The sequence below is a fragment of the Miniopterus natalensis genome, chromosome 4 (assembly GCF_054644295.1).
Source record: "Miniopterus natalensis isolate mMinNat1 chromosome 4, mMinNat1.hap1, whole genome shotgun sequence".
Taxonomy (NCBI): domain Eukaryota; kingdom Metazoa; phylum Chordata; class Mammalia; order Chiroptera; family Miniopteridae; genus Miniopterus; species Miniopterus natalensis.
In genome coordinates, this window is record NC_142084.1 from 76,599,468 (window position 1) to 76,625,068 (window position 25,601).

The following is a 25,601-nucleotide window of genomic DNA, read 5'->3' on the forward strand; positions in this document are numbered from 1 at the left end:
GCAGGCGCAAACCCAGCACCAGGTAGATCTCATCTGCATACGGAGGTGGGGTTTGAGGGAAGCCGAGCGCTAGAAGTGACTCCGGTCGGTCAGCACCTCCGGCTCTAACCCCTCCCATCGCTCAACCCGCAGAGGAAACGGCTGCCGTCGGAGCTGGCTGATTGGGTTAGAACCAGCCCGTCTTTCTGTCTTGATTGGTCCAGTCGTTCTTTTCGAAGTTTACAGCATCCAATCGAAAGGCCGGGGGGGCGGATCGAAGAGCTAACCGAAGGATTCCTCCGCGAGACTCTCAGGGTAAGTAGTCCCCACGGACGCGGGTTAGCCGCATTCTCCTCAGCGAGTCGCCCGCAGCGAGCGGTCGCTTCTCTCCGACCTCACGAACCACTCGTGTTCCTGGGACGGCGAGGTAGAGGCCTGGGAGGTTTCGGGGTGCGCGCGGACACGTGCGGGTGGCGGCGTAGAGATTCGTAGAGCCACGTCGGTGTGCTGAGGCCGCGGGCGATTTGAATCCGGCGGCGGGCGGCGGCCGCGCGGAGCTGAAGTGGAGGCTCCGCGGGCGGCGTGTCGGGGTAGTCGGTGGCCGGGACCAGGCAGTTCCCCCGGCTCCTGGCTCTCGAGCGAACCCTTCAGGAGGAAAGAGCCGAGGTTTAGAAGGCAAGACAGCCACGACACTCGTGTGCGGCGGGGCGGAGCGTTGCGTTCAAAATAAACCGAAGCGGGAGGAGAGCCAGGCTGCGGGAGCGCGAGGTAGGGCAGGTGTCCTGGTTTGGATTTCGGGTCGATCACGGAAGTGCTGTTTCTCATAAGTGTCTTCTGCTTATCCTGCCCCACGGAGATCGTGGCTCTCCTGCGACCTGGGCTGGATCACCCGTGTGCTGTTCAAAATGCAGATTCCCGGGGCCCAGCCCCACCTCCTGAATTAGACTTCCTGGGAATCCGCAAGCTAGGCCTTTAGCAGGGTACCCAGGTGATGCAGGTGTTTGCTAAGATTGAAAAGCCATGGCTCATAGCAGCGCTTTTCCAACTTTTTCATCTAACGGCACACAAATTAATGACTAAAATTCTACAGCACACCACGAAATATATTTTTTGCTGATCTGACCAAAAAAGGTATAATTTTGATTCATTCACACCGGACGGCTATGGTTGTGTTGGCTGTTGTCATTTTTTTAAACTTGACAATCTAAGGGAAAAGAGGTCAGTGCCCCTGACTAAATTGTCAGGTACTGCATGTTTTAAAAATTCTTGGCAGCACACTGGTTGAAAATCGCTGGCTTTGTAGTATGGGGCCTGGCTTTGTTTTATCTCGAACAGCAGCGTCTTCCATTTCCCTCTAATTTGAGTTCCAAAAGTACTCTCCCTACCGATTTCCTTACCAGTGTAGATTGTGTCAGAATTCAGTCTTGAAGGAGGGTCTTCATCGAATCACATTAATCTGGAGAATGGGGTTATTTTTCTTTTTCCTTTCCTCTCTTTTTTAGATGGATACCAATTCAAAAGACCCCGAGTCCCCTGAAACCAAAGAGTCTGCTATTAATGCTGGTATGTAGTGATCTGTGGCCTCCTTGTGAAATTTAAGATTTAGGTATTTGTCTTCATAATGATGCTTAGCCTCCTCAACGTGTTGTCTGTTTCAGAAAACCCCTCTTTCACTTTGGGAAGTGAGAATCTTGTAACATCTCAGAAGCATGCAGCTGAAGTGACTCCTAATCCTTCCACACCAGAGAATTTTAAGTCACCTTTGGACTTTTCCACAGTAACTGTAGAGCAGTTGGGAATTACATCTGAAAGCTTTGTAAAGAACTCTTCAGGTAAGAGAAGTTGTTACTCTACTGCAGTGCTTTTAACGTTTAAAAATAGCTTTAATATAACTCAACTTTGTTCACCTATCCTGTGTATCTTATTACTTTACATATCTAAATTGATTGACTCTGAAAACTTGCTTGATCAGAGAAAGTTCTGTGAACATGCACAGTTCATCCAGCAGAGCGGGAGACCAGGGTCCCAGGCCACCCAGCGTGATGATGTTCCTAAGTCGGAGTTGTCCTTCATGCCCAAACTGGAAAAGAATGTGTGTGTGAATCACTTTTTGACCCAACACATGGGATACAGGAGTGTGTGTACTATAAATAGTAAGATGTTTTGTGGTCACATGGCAAAAATAAGAAATTTGAAGAGCAATTAAAAAAAATATTACATTGAAGGATTGGAGTTTGCTTCTTTCAAAACCACAAACAGAAAATTGGCTCAAACTAATCTTCAAGGAGTAGAAATGAAATTCCCCTGTGAAGTCTGACTTAGGTGAAGGAGAAATATGGGAGAGGTATTAGATTTGAGAAAAGCATTTAGAAATGGAAGGTAATGGGGGAGGTGAAAGTCAAAGGGGGAGGCCACAGATCACTACATACCAGCATTAATAGCAGACTCTTTGGTTTCAGGGGACTTGGGGTCTTTTGAATTGGTATCCATCTGAAAAAGAGAGGAAAGGAAAAAGAAATATAACCCCATTCCCCAGATTAATGTGATTCTAGTGCCCTTACCTGATGGAGGAAAGACTAAAGTGGCAGGCTGGTCCATGTTTTCTTCTCAAGAACATCACTTTTAGACCTGTAAAAATCTAGATTTATTTTGTGTGCTTAGGCATATGGCCAGAATTCAGGGTAGTGTGCCAAAAGTGGATAGGTATCTAAGAGAAACACCTTACCTTGAAGAATTGAGAATAGGAAAGTACCTGTGGCTAGGTGGAGATTTTTCCTTTCAGTCCATGGGGATTAAACTGGCAAATTCAGAAAAAAGAAGTCTTATTCCAAAGCAAGTCATCACCCCCTCTGTGTGCAGAAAATAGGAAACAAAACAGAACTATTAATTATAAATATGTTCATACGTTCATTCCACACAACTATATTTAATAAATACCTTTTGTATACCAGGTACTGTTCCAGGAACATGGAATAAATCAATGGACAAAACAAAGATTTCTATCCAACTGATCATGTATGAGCAATTTTGCCTGTAATTCTCTACTTAGATTTCTGTACCATGTGTCTATCATGACTCTCAGATTGGTACATCACAGATCTTCAGGACGTGATTACTGATGATTGCCTTGTTTTGTTCCAATTTAAAAGAGAGTTTTCATTATAGGAAAGTCATCATCCTACCTTAAAAAATCCAGACGACGCTCTACAGTTGGTGTTCGGGGCTCTCCTGAAACAAACAATCTGATTCGGTTCATTGCTCAGCAACGGAATTTAAAGAATGCAGAGAACTGTCCTTTGACACAGAATTTCCCTTTTCTGGTATGATTTTTCTTTTAAGTTCTGACATGAATTCTAGGGAGAATGTTTTGCTGATTTACAAAGCTTTTGTAAAGTGTTTCTCCCTATTTTGGATCTAGAGAGGTGGTATTTTCTCTGTCAGAGTGTGCAGTTAGTGTAAATGATGATGTTGAGCATGGATATACGGGGGGGGGGGGGGGAGCAAAGATAGGTTTATAGTTCATATGGAAAATAATACAATAATTAATAAATAATGATACAAGAACAAAACTGTTTCTTAACTGTAAATTACTTTTGCCCACCCCTGTATTAAGTTATATGATTTGAGATAGAAATGGCTTTCTATTTTATTTTGCAAATTCTTTTCTAGTTAATGTCTTTTTCTGTAGTGAAGTGAGACAGTGTTTTCCAACCCTTTTCTTTTGATAGCTTATCTCTAAGTATGTATTTTTTTGTGACTGCTATGTGTTGGCATATAGGGCAAGAGTTCCCCCAGGACAAAATGTATTTGGGATAGCCTGTGGAAGGGAACAACTTATTTGTCTGCTGATAGGGAACTTTTTAGGTATTTTTGCAGATTTTAAGTAGAATAATACAGGCCCCTGTAAGTCAAATAGTAGTACAAGTCTTGCTGTGAAAGACACAGTCCCCAGTTATCCTTCTTGAAGAACAGCTGCTTTTGACTCATGTGGTATTGGCCTTCCTATTTTAAAATGTACTTCCATTGCCATTTATTTTTCAATGTTAGACAGTGTGTATGCATGAGGCCATATAGTGCAGTGCAGTGGTTCTCAAAGGTTACCTGCAGATCCCTGGGGATCCCTGAGTTCCATTCAAGATGTCAAAACTATTTTTTCCTGTTAGCCCTAAGATGCTATTTGCCTTTTTCACTGTGTTGATGTTTATGTCTATGGTGTAAAAACAGTGCTGGGTAAAACTGATGTCACCAAGCCATCATTTTATTCATCACTGATGAGCATTCACAAGAAATGGTAATAATGCCATTTTCACTTAACATACTTGATGAAGCAATACAAATTATACATTTTATTAATTCTCAACCCTTGAATATTACGGGCAGTGAAATGGGAAGTATGCATCAAGTACTTCCAAAGTACGTACAGAAGTGTGAATGTTTTGAGAAAAACTGAGTGTGATTGTTTGAGCTGCGAGCTGAATTAACCATTTTTCACAGAACGTAATTTTTACTTAAAAGAATGACTGATAGGCATCATCAGAGCAGGAAATGTGGCTGACATTTTTTCAAAAATGAATGCCAAATAAAGGAAAAAATGAGATATTTCTTACCAATAAAAATTTTTAAGTTTTCAAGACGAAATTAGAATTTCAGAAAAAAATTCACCACCATTAGCTTGATAACTTCCCGGTAGGTATACTTTTCTGATAGATCAATGAGGATATTAATGAAGGTGATGTTTTGATATTGCATAGCAAAAGGTGTCAACATTTGGAAATCTGCATAGGTGAAGAACCCGTATTTTTTAAATGACCAGTGCATGCAAAATATACCCTCAAATTGCAAGATAGACCCATGGAAATTTTTTTAAGATTTTTTATTGATTTTCAGAAAGAGAGGAAGGAACAGGGAAGGAGGTAAGGAGGGACAGAGAGAGAGAGAGAGAGAAAGAGAAACAAACAAAACATGGACGTGAAAGTGAAACGTGGATTGGCTGCCTACTGCAAGCCCCCCACCAGGGATGGAGCCCGCAACCCAGACATCTGCCCTGGCGGGAAATCAAACCAGCAACCTCATAAAGCCCAACCAACTAAGTCACACTGGCCAGGTTGACCCAGGGATTTTAACATAAGAGAATATGAGAAGTTTATTGATAATGATTTTATATTTGACATTGCAACAAACCTTTAAGAAATCTTTGTTAAGTTTTGGGTTGCATTAAAGAAGAATATCCACAATTCTGGAAAGGCTATTAAAATACTCTTGATAGGTACAACCAACATGAACTAAGTGTTTTGGACTGCATTAAAGAAGAATATCCACAATTCTTGAAAGGCGATTAAAATACTCTTGATAGATACAACCAACATGAACTAAGTTTTTGGTGTTTTCAATCATTTTTAAGAGTGTAAAGACTTCTGAGAACTACTGTTAGAATAGATATGAATATGTGCTGTGGAGCTACAGTGTGGGGTTTGGTTCTTGGCTTTATTATTGTGACTTTTAAATTCTCTGTGTCAGTTTCCTCATGTATAAAATTATTTTCTGTTGTTACTGCTATAGTAGTAGATTTTTATGAGGATGAATAAATTAATAGGTATGAAATACTTACAACTGTGCCTGGAATATGGTGTGCTTTAGATTTACTATCGTTATTTCTGTGAGAAATGAAGATTTTGCTTTCTCACATTTCCTAACCATAGCTATCCCATTTCTTCCAATATAGTTAATTACAATTTTTTTGTTTAAATTAGGGTTTATCATGCATATTTAACCATGTAGACATTTTTTACAGGCTGCTATGTAGTATGTTATGATCATAGTCCTGTTTTGCATAATTTTTGTTTTTCCTGTAGGTTACTATTTACTTTGTTTGTTCTTTTTTTTTTTTTAAATATATCTTTGATTTCAGAGAGAGGAAGGGAGGGGGAGAGAGAGAAACATCAGTGAGGAGAGAGTCGTCATTGATTGGCTGCTTCCTGCACGCCCCCGATTGGGGATTGAGCTGGCAACCCAGGCATGTGCCCTGACTGGGAATCGAACCACGATCTCCTGGATCCTAGGTCAATGCTCAACTGCTGAGCCATGCCCAGTTGGGCTGTTTAGTCTTTTAATTTATCCCCAATTAAATCCCCGTGACTTATAACTGGAAATTTGGACCTCTTAACTCTTCTTCACTTTTTTTGCCCTTCCCACAAACCCTTCCCTTCTGGCAACCATGAGTTTGATCTCAGCTTCCATGAGTCTGTTTCTGCTTTGTTTTGTTTGTTTGTTTGCTTTTTTTTTTAAATTCCACTTATAAGTGAAATAATACGGTATTTGTTCTTCTCTTAATTCATTTAACATAATACTCTCTAGGTCCATCCGTGCTGTTCCAAATGACAAGGTTTCATTCTTTTTTATGGCTGAATAACATTCCACTGTGCGTGCGTGTGTGTGTGTGTGTAGGTTGTTCACATATTTGGCTATTGTAACTAATACTTCAATGAACATAGGGGTGTGTATATCTTTCGAATTAGTGTTTTTGTTTTCTTTGATAACCGCAAAAGTGGAATTGTGGGTTTATATGGTAGCTCTGTTTCTATTAATTTTTTGAGGAAACTCCGTAGCGTTTCCAGAGTGGCTGTGCCAACTTTCCATTTCGCCAACAGTGCAAGATGGTTTTTCCCTTCTCTCTACATCCTCATCAACACTTGTTATTTGTTGTCTTTTTAATAATAGACAGGTGTGAGGTGATATCTCATTATGGTTTTGATTTGCATTTCCCTGATGATTAGTCATGCTGAATGCCTTTTTGTGTATCTGTTTATTTTCTTTGGAAAACTATCTATTGAGATCTTCCGCCCGTTTTTTTGTTTGTTGTTTTGCAATTGAGTTGTATGAGTTTTTTATATATTTTTTATGTTAACCTCTTATCACATATAGATTTGCAAATATTTTCTCCCATTTGGTAGGTTGCCTTTTCATTTCACTGATGTGTATTTGCTTTGTGGAACCTTTTTTAGTTTGATGTAGTCCCACTTGTTTATTTTTTATGTTGTTGCCAAATCAAAACTGTCTGCCAAGACTGATGTCAAGGAGCTCACCGCCTATATTTTCTCTAGGAGTTTTATGGTTTCACATTTTACATTCAAGCCTTTAATCCATTTTGAGTTAAGTTTTGTGTATGGTGGAAGATAGTGGTCCATTTTCATTCTTTTGCATGTGGCCGTTCATTTTTCCCAGCACCTTTTATTGAAGAAACTGTCCTTTCTCCTTTGTATGTTCTTTGCTTCATTGTCATAAATTGATCATATATCCCTGGGTTTACTTCTGGGTTCTCTGTTCTTGTTTTATCGATCTTTGTGTTTGTTTTTGTGCCAGTATCATACTGTTTTAATTACTATAGCTTTGTAATATAGTTTGAAGTTAGGGAGTATGATGCCTCCAGCTTTCTTCTCTCTTAAGATTACTTTGACTATTCAGGATCTTTTGTAGTTTCATACAAATTTTATGAATGTTCTATTTCTGTAGTGAATGCAATTGGAATCTTGATGGGGATCGTATTGAATCTATAGATTGCTTTGGGTACTACGGACATTTTAGCAGTATTAATTCTCTCAATCCATGGGCACAAAATATCTTTCCACTTATTTGTGTCTTCATCAATTTCTTAAAATTTTCAGTGTGCAGGTCTTTCATGTCCTTGGTTAAATTTGTTCCTAGGTTTTTGTATGTTTTTTTTGATGCAATTGTAAATGCAATTGTTTTTTAATTTCTCTTTCAGAAAGTTTGTTGTTATATAGAAATGCAACAGATTTTTGTTTAATATGCCATTTGCAAATAGGGACAGTTTTATTTCTTCCTTTCTAATTGCTTCAGCAAATGAAGCACAGAAAGAATGACCAGTGGCACAGGAAGAAAATCAGGTTAGTGGGGCAGTCTAGAAACCAAGTGAAGAGAGTGTTTCAAAGAGGGAGTGGTCAAATACATCAAAAACTGAGGAAAGGGGAAAAAACCTGAGGAAAGGTTGGGTAAGATGCAAATTTAGATTTTATCTTTGTCTTGGACATTTGAGATGAACGATGACAAGAATATTTTCAATGGGGTGGTAAAAACAAAAGTCTAATTGGAATAGCTAGCAGTAGTGGAGAGGATAGGAGGGAAGAAGTGGAGACAGGGCAAACTATTCAAGTTTTGCTAGATGAATAGGCACAGAAAAGGGTCACCATGTAGGTCTAAGAAGAGTTAGAGATATCAAGGTTTGTTTGTGCTAACAGAAAATAATGCCAAAGGAAAGGAGCATAAGATAACTGCAGAAGAAAAACCAGATCACAACAACATACATGGTCATAATAATGTGAACATTTGAATACTGATGTAACCAATCTACTGGGAAGTTGTACAGGATCGAAGTACATATGTGTATGTATGATAATAGGTATGAGGAAAAAAGAGGGCTAGATTTGCATCATCCATAGTGGGAAGTCAATAGCTAATGCTTCAACACTGAAAGATTAAGAAGTAGCAATTAAGCAAGAAAAATATTGCTGGTTCCAGCTCTTTTTTAATTTTCCCCTCAAAAATACTTAATTGTCCCAGGGTTCTACTCTGCCCCCTTTTCTTTGGTTTCCTTATGCAGTCTAATTTATGGCTTTGAACGTCTATAGACACATGACTCTAAAATGTCCAGTGTTGACCCAGAGCTCCCTGGAGCTCCAGGCCCAGATACCCAGTTGCTGTTCAACTTCTCTACTTGGGTTTTATAAATAAGATTTCAAGCATTACATGGTCCCAACCAAATTACAGATTTCTATTCCTTATCAGATCCTCCCCTTCGCCATGTCACTATGTCTATCATTATCCAGTTACTTAGTCCCAGTTACCTGTCAGTATTCCTTGGTTCCTTTCTTCTTCATCTTACATATCCAGCCCATCATTATTATATGTCAAAAATCTATCTGCAGTTCCTCATGTCCCCACAGCTCACTTCATGCCTGCCTAGGTCACCAACTACTTTCCTAATTGCTAATTTCACTCTAACTTGTCCCTAATTCATTCACCATTTCACAGAGCAGTCAGGTCGTTCCCTCTGCTGCTTAAAATGGCTTCCTGTTATGACTTGACTGAAACCCAAACCCCTCTTGAAGCCTTTATCACATCACGCCTCTGATCGGAGCCTTGCCCACCACTAGCCTCATCTCCCTATCTCCTTTCATCTCTGAGCACCCTTGGTCTTCTTTCTGCTACATCCTATTTCAGTCTGGGCCTTTGCTTTTGTTCTACCTTGTTCTTGTAGAATGTCTCCCTCCCCCAATATCTTCCCTTAACTACCACTTTCTCATTGTTTTGGTTTCAACTCAAATATTCCTTCAGATAGAGGACTGTTCTGATTCAAGCTAGGAAGCCCTTTTAGTTACTGAATCACCATTCCTTTTTATCTTCTCAATAGCACCACTTGTACTTAAAACTAAATGTGTTTTCAGAATTTTACTCTAGAACGTAACGTCCCCCCTTCACCCTCAGCCCCTGGAACAGTTTCCGGCATGTGGAAAAGGTTGTTCACTGACATAATTTATAAGACAAAAGCATCAAAAAGGAAGTCCATTTTGAATGTTTCATTTACTTTGTAAGTTATTCTCCATCAGGAAAAAGCAGCTTTGACTGAGGGAACCTAAAATTTGTTTTAAGCAGCATTTCAAAGTGCTCCAGATTCCTAGGATACTGAACCTACCCCTACCATGCTCAAATATGAGTACCAAAAAAGCATATTTGAGGTAAATTTAGGACTGTGGGATAACCCCTTTCTCTATATCTCATATAGATTAGAGTTGACCACCAGCTTTTCATGAATGCTGTTTATGTCATAAGGGTTTATGTCATCAGTCATTGGAATATTTAAATGTTCTGTTATTATGTAACAGAGTTTGCTTTCTGAATGTATTTAACTGGGAATAGAATCAAGTGTGTGAGCAGATTTACCATCAAACATGGCTTCAAGATTTTAACTGATTCTCCTCCATACAATATCTTAAAGGGAGGTATTTTTTTACTTTAACTTTTGCCTATTGGTATAATTTTGTTAATTGCCACAAGCTCCAAAGCAGTGGAAATATGTTGTTAGTCTAAAAAAGAGGGGGGACGACGGGGTGGAGATCCTGCATAGAGAACATAACCAGTAGTTTGTTTTATGGGTAAACAGAACTCTTAAATTGTACATTACTTGCATTTATCTGGGACTTCTGTCTCTGCTTCTATCAGTTTCATTTTGTGCATCTTTGGCTGAAACCCTGTTAGAGTTTGCAGAGAATTGTGCGTAGACCGTCTAACTATTTGGCTTTGTATTTTAAGTCAGTGGCTGGCTTTCAGCTCTAAGGAGGTAGGGTCCATGAAATGAAAAAAAGTTAGCTGGGGAAGCCATAGAAAAGGGGCAATTTGAGAGTGGGTATCTGAGCTACTTGGGAAAACCTGTGTGTTGTTCTGGCCTACTAGGGAGAGGGTGTGTATGAATGAAAATGAGTAATGGGACTAGTTTGGATTGAACCTAGTGGCAAAGGCATCATGCAGATGATTTTTGATGGATGTTTTAAATAATTAGTTAGCCCTTAAATAATTGGTGATATGTTTTGTCTGGGTTCCTCTTTAAAGCATTTTCTGCCTACTCCAGACTTCTCTTACCTGATCCATAGACTCGTTAGTATCATTATTGACCAGCCCATAGCTACACATGTATACATACCACACAGCTATTCCTCTTTGTGCAGGTTTTGCTAAAAACTGGGGGAGGAGCAGAGGGAGAAACTAAGATGATGGCAGCACACTGAATATTCAGACTGAAAATGTGTGATTTAAGGGAGAAGATGCCCTGCTACACTAATTTACCACCTCTGGTCTTCCAAAAGCCTTTGTATTTAGTTTTAGATTTAATAATTTTTTGGCCTAAAATATAGAAAGTGTGTTTGATTTGATTTATAATACCCTCTATGTCTCTGTATTTTAACAGGGCAGCCCTGTACTGTACCGAAATGTCAGTTCCTTAAGAGAGCGAATTTCTGCCTTCCAGTCAGCTTTTCAATCTGTAAAGGAAAAGGAAAAAATTACTGACCGTCCTGAATTCTCAGAGGCAGAGGGAGAGTTCGAGACAACAGGCTTGAGTGAGTAGAAAAAATTCAATCAGCTTGGACTTCTGTATGTATTCAGACAAGCCTCTGAGATATAAAAAAAGATTTAGTTCCACAGTGCAAAAGCGGTCTTTCTGAGCAGAGTTGTTTTTTTAAATGGAGCCTAACATTTAAAATTTGGGACGTTTCACACAAAAACCTGAATTTCTGTTTTTTCTTGAAAAAACCTGATGTCAAGCATTTCTGAGCCTCCATTTCCACATGGTCACAGTTAAGTTTTAGGTAAAACTGTCAGAGCTGATTAGCTCATTTCATCTTGAGGATAGTCCATGTGGCAAATTTGAGTGTACAAATCTTGATTTTTAGAGGATTATTATTAAGTTTGGCAAGCATTTATATGAATACCAAACACCCATCCCCGATTTTTTTTTTCACTTTTGATTTTTCCAATCATTAAGCATTTCAAATACCAGAATTAGATGAATCAATCTCTGCCTGATCTGTAATCATCATAATCATACCTCTAGTACTCTACACCCTAAGTAAGGTTCCAGATGATTTTGTTTTGGCTTCTTGAACCATCCTTCAAGTAATTTCAACACCTCCTTGCGTGAGTGCACTCAAGACAAGTTTAATTCATCTATCTCTGTTAGTGCATGACCCACTTTCATCTACTCATTTGTATTTGTAGTTTGTAACTTATAAACTATAAATTTTTGTAATTTTTATCTGGATCTTAAGATGTTTTATTAACATGATTATTATATTTCTGCAAAGAATAAAATGTATTTTTCATAGCTAAGAACTGGGGCACATTGTGGCTGTATTTTTCATAAAATCATACACAGAGCAGAATCAATATTAGAACATAACCACATCCTTTGAAATGTTCAAAAGAATAAGTTTCAATATAAATTTAAAAATAGAATGAGATACTTTATCACCAATGCAAAAGTATTTTAGCATATCTTTCTACATTTTATAGTCTGAAAAAACTTAATTCTAAGTAAATTTGCATTATCTTTTTAGTAGTCATGTTCTCTTGCCTTTCCATTAGCATTTCTTTTTTGAATTAAAAATTGTACTAGATTTTCCTTTTCATTGCTAAAGTCTTTAGACTCGAGCATTAATTAAATTGTACTAAAATTATGGTGTATGTAATTATAAAATGATATTGTAAAATAAAATACTCATGCCTGTTGCTTTGTTTTTATTTTGTTTTGTATATATAGCCAAGAAGGAAAGCCTTGGTGAATGTCAGCAGTCTGCGTTTCCTGCACAGTTATCCAAACGTCGGAGAATATCTTCTCAGAGCAACTCTGATGAAAATATAACTAATGCAATTGACCTCCAGATGTTCAATGTTGCTGCTCCTTCCAGTACGGACAGAACATGCGCTGTTGAAACTTCTCTTGTAGATCTTTCTGAGGTAGTTCACATATTGGAAACAAGAAAATGAAGCTTTGATTTCCTGGCAAGGCAGTTTTAAGACTGTTGTGATCCTTTTTTTCAGTTAGAGTACCTGGTACTGCTTGCTATATTGTAGCTGCGTTTCAGATTATGTGCGGGTGTATATTTCGTACTTAATAATTTGTGTTGTTAGTTGGCTTATTAGTTGTTAGAGACAGGTTTTTTTAAAAGCCTTTTAAAAAAGTCTTTATAAAAAGATTAAGCAGTGTGGTCTAATGCTTGTGAGGCATTGTTGAAGATGTTGATGGTACAACAGAATCACAGTCCTGTCCTTAAGCAGCTTTTTGTCTGCCAAAGGAGGCTGGCATTTGAGTGTATTACTTACACATCAATCACTGGTACTCCTCAGGTCTGTGGGTCTTGGCACTTCTGCCTTGCTGCTTCTGTTTTTGTTTTGCAAGGAATGATTTTATTTTATTTATTTATTTTTTAATTGAATTTATTGGGGTGATATTGGTGTTGCTAGAAAGGGGACCTGGTCCTGAGCTGGTCTGCTTAGGACAGGGTAGTGTGTGGATTTTTTTTTTAATCCTCACCGAAGGATTTTTTTCCCATTGCTTTTCAGAGAGAGTGGAAGGGAGAGAGGGAAAAACGTTGATGTGAGAGAGACACATTGATTGGTTGCCTCCCACACATGCCCTGACCACGGCCAGGGATTGAGTCTGCAACTGAGGTATTGTGCCCTTGGCCAGAATCGAACTCGTAATCCTTCATTCCACAGGCCGACGCTCTAACCAGTGAGCCAGACCGGCTAGGGCAGTGTGTGGGTTCTTGACTTCATGCAGGAAAGATTTTACAATACAAGTCCAGGTGATTTTTAAAGGGTGTTTACTAAAGCTGGCAACAGAAAAACAAGGAAGAGCCTAGGACAGAAGAAGTAGCAGGAGAAGGGACTAGGTGGGGAAATGAGCCTAGGCTGAGCTGCTTTGGCTCATTAAGAAGTCAGAGAAAAGAGGACCTTGATCACAGGGTCAGGGGTTTAGCCCCGAACACTACCCATTGCTCCCTGGTTGCAAGTCTCTTGGAGACCCTTAGAGTTTAGCAGTACGTACCTGTGGGGGAAGAAGGAAGGGAGAGGGAAAGGTGTGGGGTGTGCTCCTGGGAGGGACAGCACACACTCTAAATAATTGCTATTTAGCAATTGCTCCTTTGCTCTGCTTACTTGCCTCAAAGAACTATAGGGATTTTTGTTGCTGGTAACTTAAGCCTGTTAAGATTATCAAAAAAGTAACCTGAATTGAATAATACTATCGAATGTCCTTGACCTTCACACAGATGTAAACAGGGAGCTAGTTCTCTCCTGAGTGACTTCCTGTTTCATACTGTTAGTTTTGGTTTGATACAACAGGTTCCCATTTCTTCAGTGAGAAGAGACACCTAATGCTATTAGAATTGAAACCTTTTTTCTGTCCTAGTGATTTTATTTAGACTGGTATAAATGTTTGATAGCCAATTAAAGATTCTTCAGAATCCAGTAGGTTTCATTTGTATCTCAGAATCACTTATAATCTCTACTCCCTCCACCTTATTCTAATATGAAATCATTGTCTGACAAAATGGATAATAATTGTTTCTTATCAAAACTTTGATTGATTGTACACACGCTGTGATTGAGAAATGGCTTCTACATCAATATGAGTGTGTTTTGTATCCTAACCGTTAATGCTTTTCTTATCCTAGCTGTTGATACTTTTGTTGTATCAATACAACAAAACATTAGTAATTATAAAACATTTAGTAATTATAAAACATTTTAATTAGTAATTATAAAACATTTTCTGTTGTTTGGAGAATTTCCTCTTTAATGAATATAGTTAGCATAGTTTCTAGACTTCAAACAACAAGGCAACAAAAATGTGTCCTGTAAAGTTTTCCTAGGAAACTAAATATTGTTTGGTAGGATATTTAGGATGCATTTAGAATGAATATTTTGCTTTTAGTTAGATTTTCCTATACTTTTGTGACTAAATAATGAAGGTGATAAAATCAGTAGATAAAATTGCCTATTGATTGATTTAACATTAGATTTCTAGGTACTGCTTATTCAAACATTATGAAGATAACAGTAATTCTGTATTTAATAAGATTTGGTACTTTTTCATTTTAAACTTTTTCCCCCAAGAAATTTTCTGGACCTGGTTTGACACAGTCTGAATGTTTAGTTGAAGAATCTATTCCATTTTCTGAGTGCACAGGGGCTTCAGCTGGTAAGTGCTTAATTTTTCCTTAGTATACATGCCAGTTCACCCATTGAAACATCTGATCAGTACCCATTTATAGTTGGTTTACCTACATGCTAAAACAGTGCCCTACATTTTAAGAGCTCTTAGTCTAGTAGAAATGTTTCAGAATTCTTTTTATTTGAGAGAGGACCTTGTCGTCTTTGAATTAGTGAAATATTTCTAAGCTGATAAAATGTATTATAAAGACTAGGATCTCTAAACATAGTAACAGGTATATTTTGTTAGAGAAAACACTATACGATTGTTTTGTTTTGTTTTGTTTTAAGGTTCTGGGAAAAGGGACCAGGATTCAAAATTTATTTAGCCTTTTCCAAAATCATTGTGCTTGTATTGAATGAAAGTCACTAGTAAAATATTAGGTTTACTTTCAACCTACCTGTGTCTCTCTTTAAAGTAAAACTCTTGCATTGTTGTTTGGTGTGTTTTTTTTAATCCATTTGAGATTCTCTTCCTTTTAATTGGAATATTTGGCACATTAACCTCAGGTCATTAGTGATATGACTTGATTTAAATCTACCATTTTATCATACGTTTTCTGTTCTCTTCATCTTTTTTTCCTTTGTTTCCCTCTTCATGTCTTTTTTAGGTTTATTTGAATTTTTTTTGTTTTTAAGAAATCTACTTTCTTGCTGCCTTTTAAACTATACTTTATTGCATCATTTTTTAAAACTTGACTTTAGAGATTGCAACATGCATCCTTTCACAGCCTCCTTGGAGTTAATATACGATTTAATGTAAAATGTAGAAACTTTGCAAACTGTATAGATCTATTTTTTCTCTACCCACTCATGTCTTTTATGGTCCTTTACACTATTGATATCTTCTATATTACATTTATACTCATTTTAAACCCCATAAGATATTTTTTCCTTCTAGCAATCATGTATTTGGGGGATATAGCTTTTTATAGCCATCTAGACACAATTTCTGATACTCCTCATTCCTTCCAGTATTATTTCCCTTCAACATGAAAAACTTCCTTTAGCCTTTTTTATAGCATACATCTGCTCTGACTTCTTGATTTTAATCATACAGTAGACGGATGAGACACAGAGCTGGGTTATGAGCTTGTTACCTACGTGAAATAAGATGCCTTTGTCTTCAGCATTTTGTACCAATATTTTTGCTGCACTCTCATAGGACTTTGTCTTAGGAGTGACATATTCTTTGACAGTAGTTATAGAATGTATGAAGTATGGTCATTAAAAACTATCATCATACCAGACACCTCCCTATACAGCAGGAGCCCAACATACTCCACTTTAGCAACTGACTAGGCCCTAAACAGAAATACTATATAAGATAGAGAAAGAAGTCTACCACAGATGTGGGGCCTTGATTAAAAGAGCCTACTTCTGATTTCAGTGTTTTAAACTGGTTATCTGGTGGCATCCCAGAGGTTATTATGTTTCAGACATACAGCTTTAGGAAGACTGAAAAGATCTTGTAAAGTGGGATAAAATGTGCTTTGTTCAGGGAGAGCTTGGAGAGGAGAGAGCCCACATGATATCACCATTATCTCCCTTGTCCTCTCCACTTTGCCCTTTTTACCTATTGAGCCAGAAATCCAACTCTCCTCCTCTGTTCCTCTCCTAGATATATATCTGTGCTTAATATTTTGTATGTTGATATCCTCACCAAATTTATCAAATCATGTGGGCCTTTAGCACTTCTTGTTAGTTTCCTTGCCTTTTTCCTTTTTTTTTTTTTAATTCAGTTTGTATTTATAAGATAAATCAGGTAGGTCCCCCTACTCATTTCCATCAGATAATGCCTAGATTATTTCCTGAAGTTAGAGTCATCTGGAAAAACAAGATTGTCAAGTTAAATCACAAGTCATTTTCCATAAAAAGATTTTCACCAGCAGTCTACCAGTTGGATTTGCACAAAGCACCCTGGAGTTAGAAAAGAAAAAAAAGACCCTGGCTCAGTTGGTTAGAGTGTTAGCCAAGGTGTGAGTTCGATACCCAGTCAGGACACATATAAGAAACATCCAGTGAATGCATAAGTAAGTTGTACAACAAATCAGTGCCTGGCTCTCTGTCTCTCTCTCTGTCTAAAAAAAATCAATAAGTAAAAATTTAAAAAGAGTGGGGTTTTTTGGCTCCACAGTCAACTCCTTGACCAAGAATGCCTCGATCTTTTGTGTGGATAGGTGAAGTACCCCTGTGTGCATTTTAATTTGGTAGCCTCTCAGATTATCTTCTGACCTAACTCCATTCAATCAAATGCCAGAATCCAAGTGAAAGGGAGGTTATTATAAAGAACAAGGCAAACCGAAGCTGCATCACTGCTTTGTGTAGACAAGAGGCATTTCCACATTGTGACCTTAGTGCAGCAGCAAGTTGTAACAAAGGGAAAATGAAGGGTGACAAGACAGATGCACCTTAAAATACTTTGGGGGTGAAACGATTCACTTGGTTGCAGCATTGGTCAGGTGATGTCAGCTTCTAATACACCTGAAGACGTCAGTCAGGGTCACATATGTTGGCAACATATGAGCCAGGAAGCCATGTAAAGGGTAGGAAGAACAGTGAAGTTGTGAGACTTCTCAGGATTCATCCAATTGAGCAAATTGGGAATATATGAACAAGTGTCAGTTCCAGCAGTCTAGCTATGGAGTGGAAGAGCTGGTTAGCTCATAAATTCCTGTCTGTTTGATGTTCGTAATCTATTTTTACCCTCAGACTGCTGGCTTAGGTGAGACCCGTTACAACCATGTGGTGTTTTAGCACTTTCATTTGAAGTGTTCAGAGCCAGTAATTTACTTAGTCCTAAATAATAATATCTTTTGCATGTAGAATTGTTTATTTAGAAACTAGTTTCTATTTTATTTTTTTTGCATAACATACCAGCGATGCTCACCAGTCCATGGGTGAAGCAATATTTGAAGTAATGGTCTATATGCAGTATCCACAGATAGAAGGATAGATTTTTTTTAAATGTGGCACATCAGTATCCTCCTACTGAGGCATTTCACTTCTGGATATTATCCACATAAGAAGCATCCAAACCATTCAAGTTTAGGAATCTCTTGTCAATCACATTGCTGTGTTATCTCTACAGAAGAGATGCAGTCTTTCTGCTGCAGCCTCTAGCACAGTGCCTTCATGGAGCAGTAATTCTGTAGTTACCAGTCTTCCTCATGCTTCTGTGATAGTGATGTCTTCCATTTCTTTTCTCTCTCATGACTGATTGTTCTTTTTCAGTTTATTTCCATTTTCTTTATTTCATAAAAATTGGGTTTTAGATGACCAGGTTATTATAAAAGGATGTAACTCAGGAGCAGCTAGATGGAAGAGGTGTGTACAAAGAAGGGGCTCAGAGCTTCATGCCCTCTCCAAGTGCTCCACTCTTTCTGAATGTCCACCTGTTCACCCACCCAGAAGCTGCTCCTCCCATTCTTGCTTGGTCCAGCTCCAAACAGGCCTCTGTAACAGCCTCCTCACTGCCATCCCAGGTGTCATTCTCAATACATTCCTCCTCTTGAGGCCTCACAAGCATTACAGGCAGAGCTGGTCGTGTCCTTTGAGAGGCGGTTCCTTCACTGGGCATCAGGACATCATCATCTCGTGTTTTCCCCTATTTCACGGACCATTTCTTTGTGTATTTTCCTTGTTCCTCCTCTTCCATTCTGACCTTTAAAACATTTGAATGCCCTGGGTTCAGTGCTTGGATTTTTTTTCTTTCTAAACTCACTCCCTAAGTGATTGCAGGCATTTTCACATTAAATACTGCCTATGTGCTCTTGACTTCAAATTCTAACTATCTCCCCTTGGCCTCTTCCCAGAACTCTAAACTTAAGTGCCCAGCTGCCTTTCCTGATCTCCACATGGGTGTCTAATAAACATCAGACTTAATGTACTCAAATGGGTCTTGATTATTTTTCTTCCCCCAGCCTGCTCATCTCTATTTTCTTCATCTCAGTAAATGATACTACCATTCACCCAATTGCTTGTGCCAAAAACCTTGCAGTTGTCTTGACACTTCCCTTTTTCAAGTTCAACTTCCAGCCCCACTGGCAAATGCTGTTTGGCCTTCAACATATTTCAGATGTCTAACCACTTCTCACCTCCTAACTACTGTCAGTGTGTATCTGGCTACATCTTCTCTTGCCTGGAAATCTTAAGTGATTTCCCTGTTTCTACCGTCACTCTGTCCTTTTCTTAGTCTTGTTCACTGTGGCCAGGGTGCTACTTTAAAATGCAAGCCACACTATGTCATTCCCATTTCTTAAAACCTTTCACTGGCTTCCCAGCCTACTTAGAATAGTAACTAGTGTACTTTCTGTTAGACCTCACCTGACCTAGTCCTTATAAGCTCTTCTGGTTCATTCTGTTGCAGTCACACTGGCCTTGCCCCTCCCTCTAATACGCCAGATATTCCTATCTCAAGTCTTTGCACTTGGCTTTGTGCGTGTGATGCTTCTCCCTAGATGTGTGCACGGCTTACTTGCACTTTATTTAGATGCCTGCCCAGGAAGTTTCCCTTCATACTCCAAAACAGCAACACCCTCCTCCCATCTAATTGTACCTTATCCCCATATCTCAACGTTATTTTCCTTAATGGCATGTATTACTACTTGTTATATATACTCTTCAACTTCTTACTTGGAGGTAACTATAGGTTCACATGCAGTTGTAAGAAATAATCTAAAGACGTACAGTGTACCCTAGCTCCCCTCAGCAGCTTGACCCTGATACAATTCACTGACTTTCACATTTCACCAGTTTACATGACTTCTTTGTGTGTATATTCAACTCCATGTGGACTCGTGACCACACTACAGTCAACAAAGAGAACAGTTTAACCACAGGGATCCCTCATGCTACACTTCAGAAGCACAGATACCTGCCTCCTTCCACCCCTCCATTATTGTATTTTGTCCTTTGAAGGTATGGGGGCTTTGTATGTTTGTTCATCATTGTCTCTAGAGTGCCTGTCATATAAGAAATGAATAATATGTATTTGTTAAATGTCAGTCATAAGGCAGTGCTCTCTCATGAGAAAGAATTTGTGGCAGGAGCCTTGCTTTATTTGAGGACACAGTGCGTTAGTTTCTTTAATTTTATAATCTTTCTCAGCATTCTGTCCTCTCCCCCCCACCACCTTTACATGCTGGAATGCCTCTGGCTGCAGCAGTAAGATTGTTTATTATTCATGGTTCAGCTCAGGTTAGTTTTATGGTGCAAGTAGAGGTGTCATGAGTAGAGGCATTAACAGTTAATAACTGGTTCATGGATACTTACTTAGATTTCCATGGGAGCCAAAACTCCTTATTGCCTTTACCCTCAGTAGTTAGTTGGAATTAAAAGCTGTGACCACGGCCACTTCTGTGTCTTCTTTTTCTGTTTCCAAATGAAATCTCATATTATTCCCTAAGCAGGATATACTGGGGTTGAATTTCTTCAGAGCCTGTTACTCCTTTTGAAAATTGCATATTTTTGGTGTAGAACAAACTGATGGAGATGTCTTCCACCTCTCATGTTTACATGTTTACTTTGAAGGAATCAAAGTTGCTGACCGAGTGGGGGGCAAAGGATCAGGTGATGCTGTTTCACTTGACAAATTTGCAGAAGTGAGCACAGGCACAGCTCCCGAAGTCAGGGCACTGGTCACTCCACTGTGCAAGAGGGATATTCCACCCTCTGGGACCTCTGTACTTCGTTCTGTGCTGAAGAAACCCTCTGCAAAGCTGTGTCTAGAAAGCCTGCAGGTGAGTGTAGAGCTACATTTCCTAAAGCAAATTGAATGAAAATTCATTTAGTCAGAGCAATACCTCTGAAATGTTAAATGTCATACTGGCTTAAAAGGAAATGTCTCAGCCTGGTTTTCCCCCTCCTTTTATCACTTACGGCACTGTGCAGTTAGTTTGGTTTTTTGTTCTCTTTTAAAAGAACTCAGGGTGGAATATAGCATGTAAGAATTTAATATAGGTAGACTATTTCATAAGAGTTTCAAACTATTTGGTCTTAGAGATACCTCTTTTATAAGCATGCACCTTTCTCAGCTCAGTTGGTGTGAGAAAAGGATAGGTTAAGGGAACTAGCTGGCATTTATTGAGTACTTTCTAGACTGCTTCTTGTACGTGCAGCCTAAGTCCTCTAAGAAAGGTATTAGCCCCATTTTACATAAACTTAGGCTTGAGGTTAAATGAGCCCAGACAAATCTGATGCTAGAATCCATGAGGGACTGTCAGTGCTGTGAGAGATTGAGAGGATAGGCTCTGCAGTAAAGTGCCTGGTTTCAAATCTGGACTCAGAGGTTTAAGAGCTGGGCAAAATACTTAACCTTTTTGTACCCTAGGTTGGTTTGTTTTTTAATCTGTAAAAAGGATAATATTCGTAACTACCTTACAGGGTAATCTGAGCATTAAGTGGGATAACAGTGTGAAGTTATCACCAGTGCCTGGCAAATGAGAGGTACAATTTTTTTTTCAATCTGTAGGCATTTTAACATACAAGTATGCCTACAAATCTGTTTTTAAAGCTAAAATGAACTAGATTGCCTTCTATCTACATGGCTAGATGTTCAGTTATTATTTTAAATGTTTTAATAGTTTTCCTGGTTAAGAGCTGATTTGGGTCTCTCTGCAGCACTGCTCATTCATGTCTTCTGTTTGTTTTATCTCCTCAAAGAGATTTGGTATTGTAATGATTTGTATAACTTTTGCATAGCAAACATCAAGCTGCCCAAAATTTGGAGATGTCTGCAGCTGAAGTTTTTTGCTAACTTTTATAGTTGTTTTCATTAAAAATAAGTCTAAAAGTTAACATGAACTTCGTTTTATAAGTTCACTTGATTCACAAATATTGATTTGGGCATTTTCCTGTTTAGGAAAATGAAACTGACTCAGGAGGTAGTTGGTCAAGGAGGTTTGTTCGGGGCAGGACTGTTTCTTAGAGATGGTGCTGCTCTTGGAATGGGTGTACTGGAGAGGAAGACCAGCAGTAGAGAACAAGGGCTGGCCTGGGTAGGGTGAGACTGGACAGGCAGGTGGTGACTGGGAGGCGATGCTCATTCAGCACCCAGCCCTGGCTCCTGCTCTGCTACAGTGTTTAGGCTGCTCCATCTTGTTCTTCAGAGGCCACACTGTGCTGTCCTCACCAACTCGCCTACTCTGCAGTCTTCCTTTGGGAAAGCACAGAGGGACAAATACTGTCCTCTTTCCTTATTTCTAACTCAAGAATGTACTAATGTAGACAGGAGATTTATACACTTATTGTAGATGGTGTGGTTCCTGTGTTTAAAAGACAGAATGCCCTATTACTTGCCTATTCGTTCATTTTTTGTTTTTGTGCAGTTCTTATACCTCAGGCCATTTATATAGTCTGCCTTATCTGCCACCATCTGTAGCACACTGTCAGTCTAGCCACACACAGTTTTCTTAATTTCGCTTGCCAAATCAAAAATGAGGGAATGAATTTAGCCCACATTATGGATTTATCTTCTTTGATTTTGACCTAAAATACTACTGTTTATTAAAGTTATTTCTAAGGAACCTAGTTTTTCTTTGTGGCTAATATTATGATGGTTTAGCGAGAATAATTATTGAAGTAAAGGTCATCTGCAATACTATAGTCTCTACCCTTGGCTGCAAAAAATTCAGTTGTCATTTTTAGTGATTGTGTATATGTGTTTATATATGTAAAATTCACTGATGTTCACTTTGTTTAGGAACACTGTGATAACCTCTGTGATAATGGGAGTCATCCAAGCTTAATCTCAACTCTTGCAAACTGTTGCAAAGAACAAAAAGCAGGTAAGAAATTCATGTTTATTTTGAAGACTAAGGATATCATTGTCTTGTTATAAAAAATCTAATAGAGGATATGGTATTTTCAATGACCTGCTAAAGCCTTGACGCTTCTGAAATTATATGGGAATGATGGGAGAGATGGAATCTCTTTGGAGGGTCTCAGAATTGATCTATCCATTTAATCTATCCATTTTTGCTTGATGGTGAAACTTGATATTCCAATATTGTAAACTTCTAAGATACTCATGCAAAATTTACTTTAAAATCTGTTACCGTATTTTAATTAGAAGTACTACTTTTTCATTTTGAATTTTTTCTCTACAAATTTTTATACAAATAATAACAGAATCTAATCTTGTTAAAAGATTCTAGAATATGCTTTTTAGATAAGAAATTGATCTTAATTTTTTAAATATGTTTTTATTATCTATAGAAGGTCAAGAAAATTATAAGGTACCAGCCTTTGTAAATATGAGGAAGAGGAAGAGAGTTACTTTTGGAGAGGACCTAAGCCCTGAAGTATTCGATGAATCTTTGCCAGCAAATACTCCATTGCGCAAAGGACAAACACCTGTTCGTAAAAAGGATTTAAGTACTGTCACTCCTTTGCTACTTGAGCAGTCACCAGTTCCCGAGCAGTTGCCTCAACCAAATTTTGATGACAAGGGGGAAAATCTTGTAAGTGTGAAAAATGTGGAATGGAACAAAGTTGTTTGTATTTTAATCAGACCTCACCTATTTAGCATGAGCAGTAATTATGCTTTGAAATCATGAAATAGACCAAGTGATGTGTCATGGTATAAATCAATATATTTTTTTAGGTAGGTTATCAGTTTTCTCCTATTAAAGACAATACTTTGGTGATTCATTTTACATAGCATATTTAACGGAACCAAAGTGCTATGGATCGTATGATGTTTTATGTATCACTAAGAAAAATGCTGAAAGTTAAACTATGACACCATGAACTAGAAGATGTACAGTGGCCCCCCCATCCATGGTTTCACTTACCCATGGACAACTGCAGTCTGAAAATATTAAAAGGAAAAATCCAGAAGTAATTCATAAGTTTTAAATTGCATGCCATTATGAGTACCTCATGTCATCTCATCACGTAGGCATTTTGGCATCTTACATCATCACAAGAAGAGGGAGGGTGAGTACAATAAGATATTTTGAGAGAGACTGTGTTTTATATAACTTCTATTACAGTGTATTATTTTATTATTAGTTATTATTGTTAATTTCTCACTGTGCCTAGTTTATAAATTAAACTTTAACACAGTATGTGTAGAGTTTGGTATTACCCGTGGTTGTAGGCATCCAGTGGGGGTCTTTGAACCTACCCCCCTCTGGACAAGGGGGACTACTGTAATCAGATTTCAGAGGTGTTAAAATATGAAAGAACAACAGACTAAGAATTGATATACTGTAAAGATAATGTTTTTCCCCTAAGGTGAATTTTTACAGGTAGAATTACTAAAGAAGATGAATAGGAACTTTTTGATGAATATTGCTAAATTTTCATCCAAAATGTACGTACAAATTTGGAATCCCTGTAATATAAAATGGTTTTATTTTACCATACCTTTGTAAGTCCTAAGTATTAACCATAGTTATTTAAAACAGCCTAATAGGAGAAAAAGATGACTTGAAATTTTTTAGTTTATTAGTGAGATTTGAACATTTTTCACGTTTATAGGCCGTTTGAATTTCTTCTCCTGAGAACTGCCTATTAATCTTCCTTACTTTTGTTTATTTAGTTTTTTAAATTTAAGTTCTTTAAACATTTATTTTTTATTTATTTATTTATTTATTTATTTATTTTTTTTAAAGAGGGAGGAAGAGAGAGAGAGAGACAGAGACATCAATGTGAGAGAGATACGTCAATCGGTTGCTTCCTGTTCGCTCCCGACCAGGAATCAAACCTGCATTCTAGCTCTGTGCCCTGACCAGTAATCGAACCTGCAGCCTTCTGCTGCCTGGGGCGGTGCCCCAATCAACAGAGCCACACCAGCCAGGGCTCCTTTCCTATTTTTATATTGGGACCATCATTCATTCTCTCTCTTGCTATTACACTTTGATATATTTTGCTTTCGGCTAGGATGGAGTAAGAGGGACCTAATTTTACTCCCATGAGAAACAACTAAAAAACTAGAGAAAATACACAGAACAGTGGTTCTCAGATATTTAACGTCAGGCAGCTCAGGATGGTAATTTCTGATGGGGGTAACAAATGAGGTGAGCTTATGAGAGGCCCAACTACTGCCTGGGCTGAATTTCTAGGCTGCAGCACAGGGGGGGTTACCTCCGTGGAGTCTGGCTGTCTCATGAGTTGAGAAGATGGAGTTGGGGTTTGGGAAAGCAAAAGCCAGAGTTCACAGGACAGTACCAGAGAGGAGGTAGCTGCATAGAGAGCTCTGGAGGTCTGCAAAGGGTCCCATTTGATTCCTCTGCTTAGTGCTGGTCAGCACATGCTTAGGAATAAACTGCCGGAGGCCAGGGAAGAACTGCCCAAATGGAGCAGAGGGAACAGTGCCTAGAGCTCACACACACGGGCAGGATCAGTGTTCCCGCCAACGTGGGTAGAAGTGCCTTGTCATTCAAGAGGGCATCGGCTATTCAGGAGAGTGGTGCTTATTAGTGGAGCAGTTACACTAAAAGTCTGGCAACACTTAAAAGCTAGCCGAGAAGGGATCAGACCGGCATCCAGCTACCCAACTGCATCGAAGAGCAAAGCTCAAGGAGAGCACAACAAAACTATAGCACTGAGCAACGTTAAACTCAGAGTCTGACAGTCCAGTAAAAGGCGGTAGGTGTGCAGCAAAGGATGCCCGTGTGAGATTAGTGAACCTGAAGATGTTGCAATGAAAGTTATTCTCGATGAAACAAGAAAAAAAAACGAAACAAGAAGGAGCAGACAGTCACGAGCTGGGACGTCAGCTGGCATAATATGCATGTAATTAGAGACCCCCAAAGAGGAGCAACCAGAAGGAACAGAAATAATATGTGAAAAATAACAACTGAAAAAGTTCCCAATGTGGTAAAATTATA

At 38.6% G+C, this 25,601-nt stretch overlaps 1 protein-coding gene across 2 annotated transcripts in view; it reads left to right on the forward strand.

Moving 5' to 3' along the window:
* The first annotated feature begins 276 nt into the window (after positions 1-276).
* The window catches only part of CDCA2 (cell division cycle associated 2), a 44,778-nt gene continuing 19,453 nt past the window's right edge, over positions 277-25,601 (forward strand). For both annotated transcript variants that reach the window (XM_016214187.2, XM_016214192.2), the window contains exons 1-10: positions 277-294; positions 1,482-1,542; positions 1,638-1,811; positions 3,145-3,299; positions 10,958-11,108; positions 12,308-12,504; positions 14,668-14,752; positions 20,296-20,504; positions 22,466-22,550; positions 22,981-23,225. In XM_016214187.2, coding sequence (XP_016069673.2) covers positions 1,482-1,542; positions 1,638-1,811; positions 3,145-3,299; positions 10,958-11,108; positions 12,308-12,504; positions 14,668-14,752; positions 20,296-20,504; positions 22,466-22,550; positions 22,981-23,225 — 1,362 coding nt within the window. In that variant the 5' untranslated portion in view covers positions 277-294. The remainder of the gene's footprint in view (positions 295-1,481; positions 1,543-1,637; positions 1,812-3,144; positions 3,300-10,957; positions 11,109-12,307; positions 12,505-14,667; positions 14,753-20,295; positions 20,505-22,465; positions 22,551-22,980; positions 23,226-25,601) is intronic.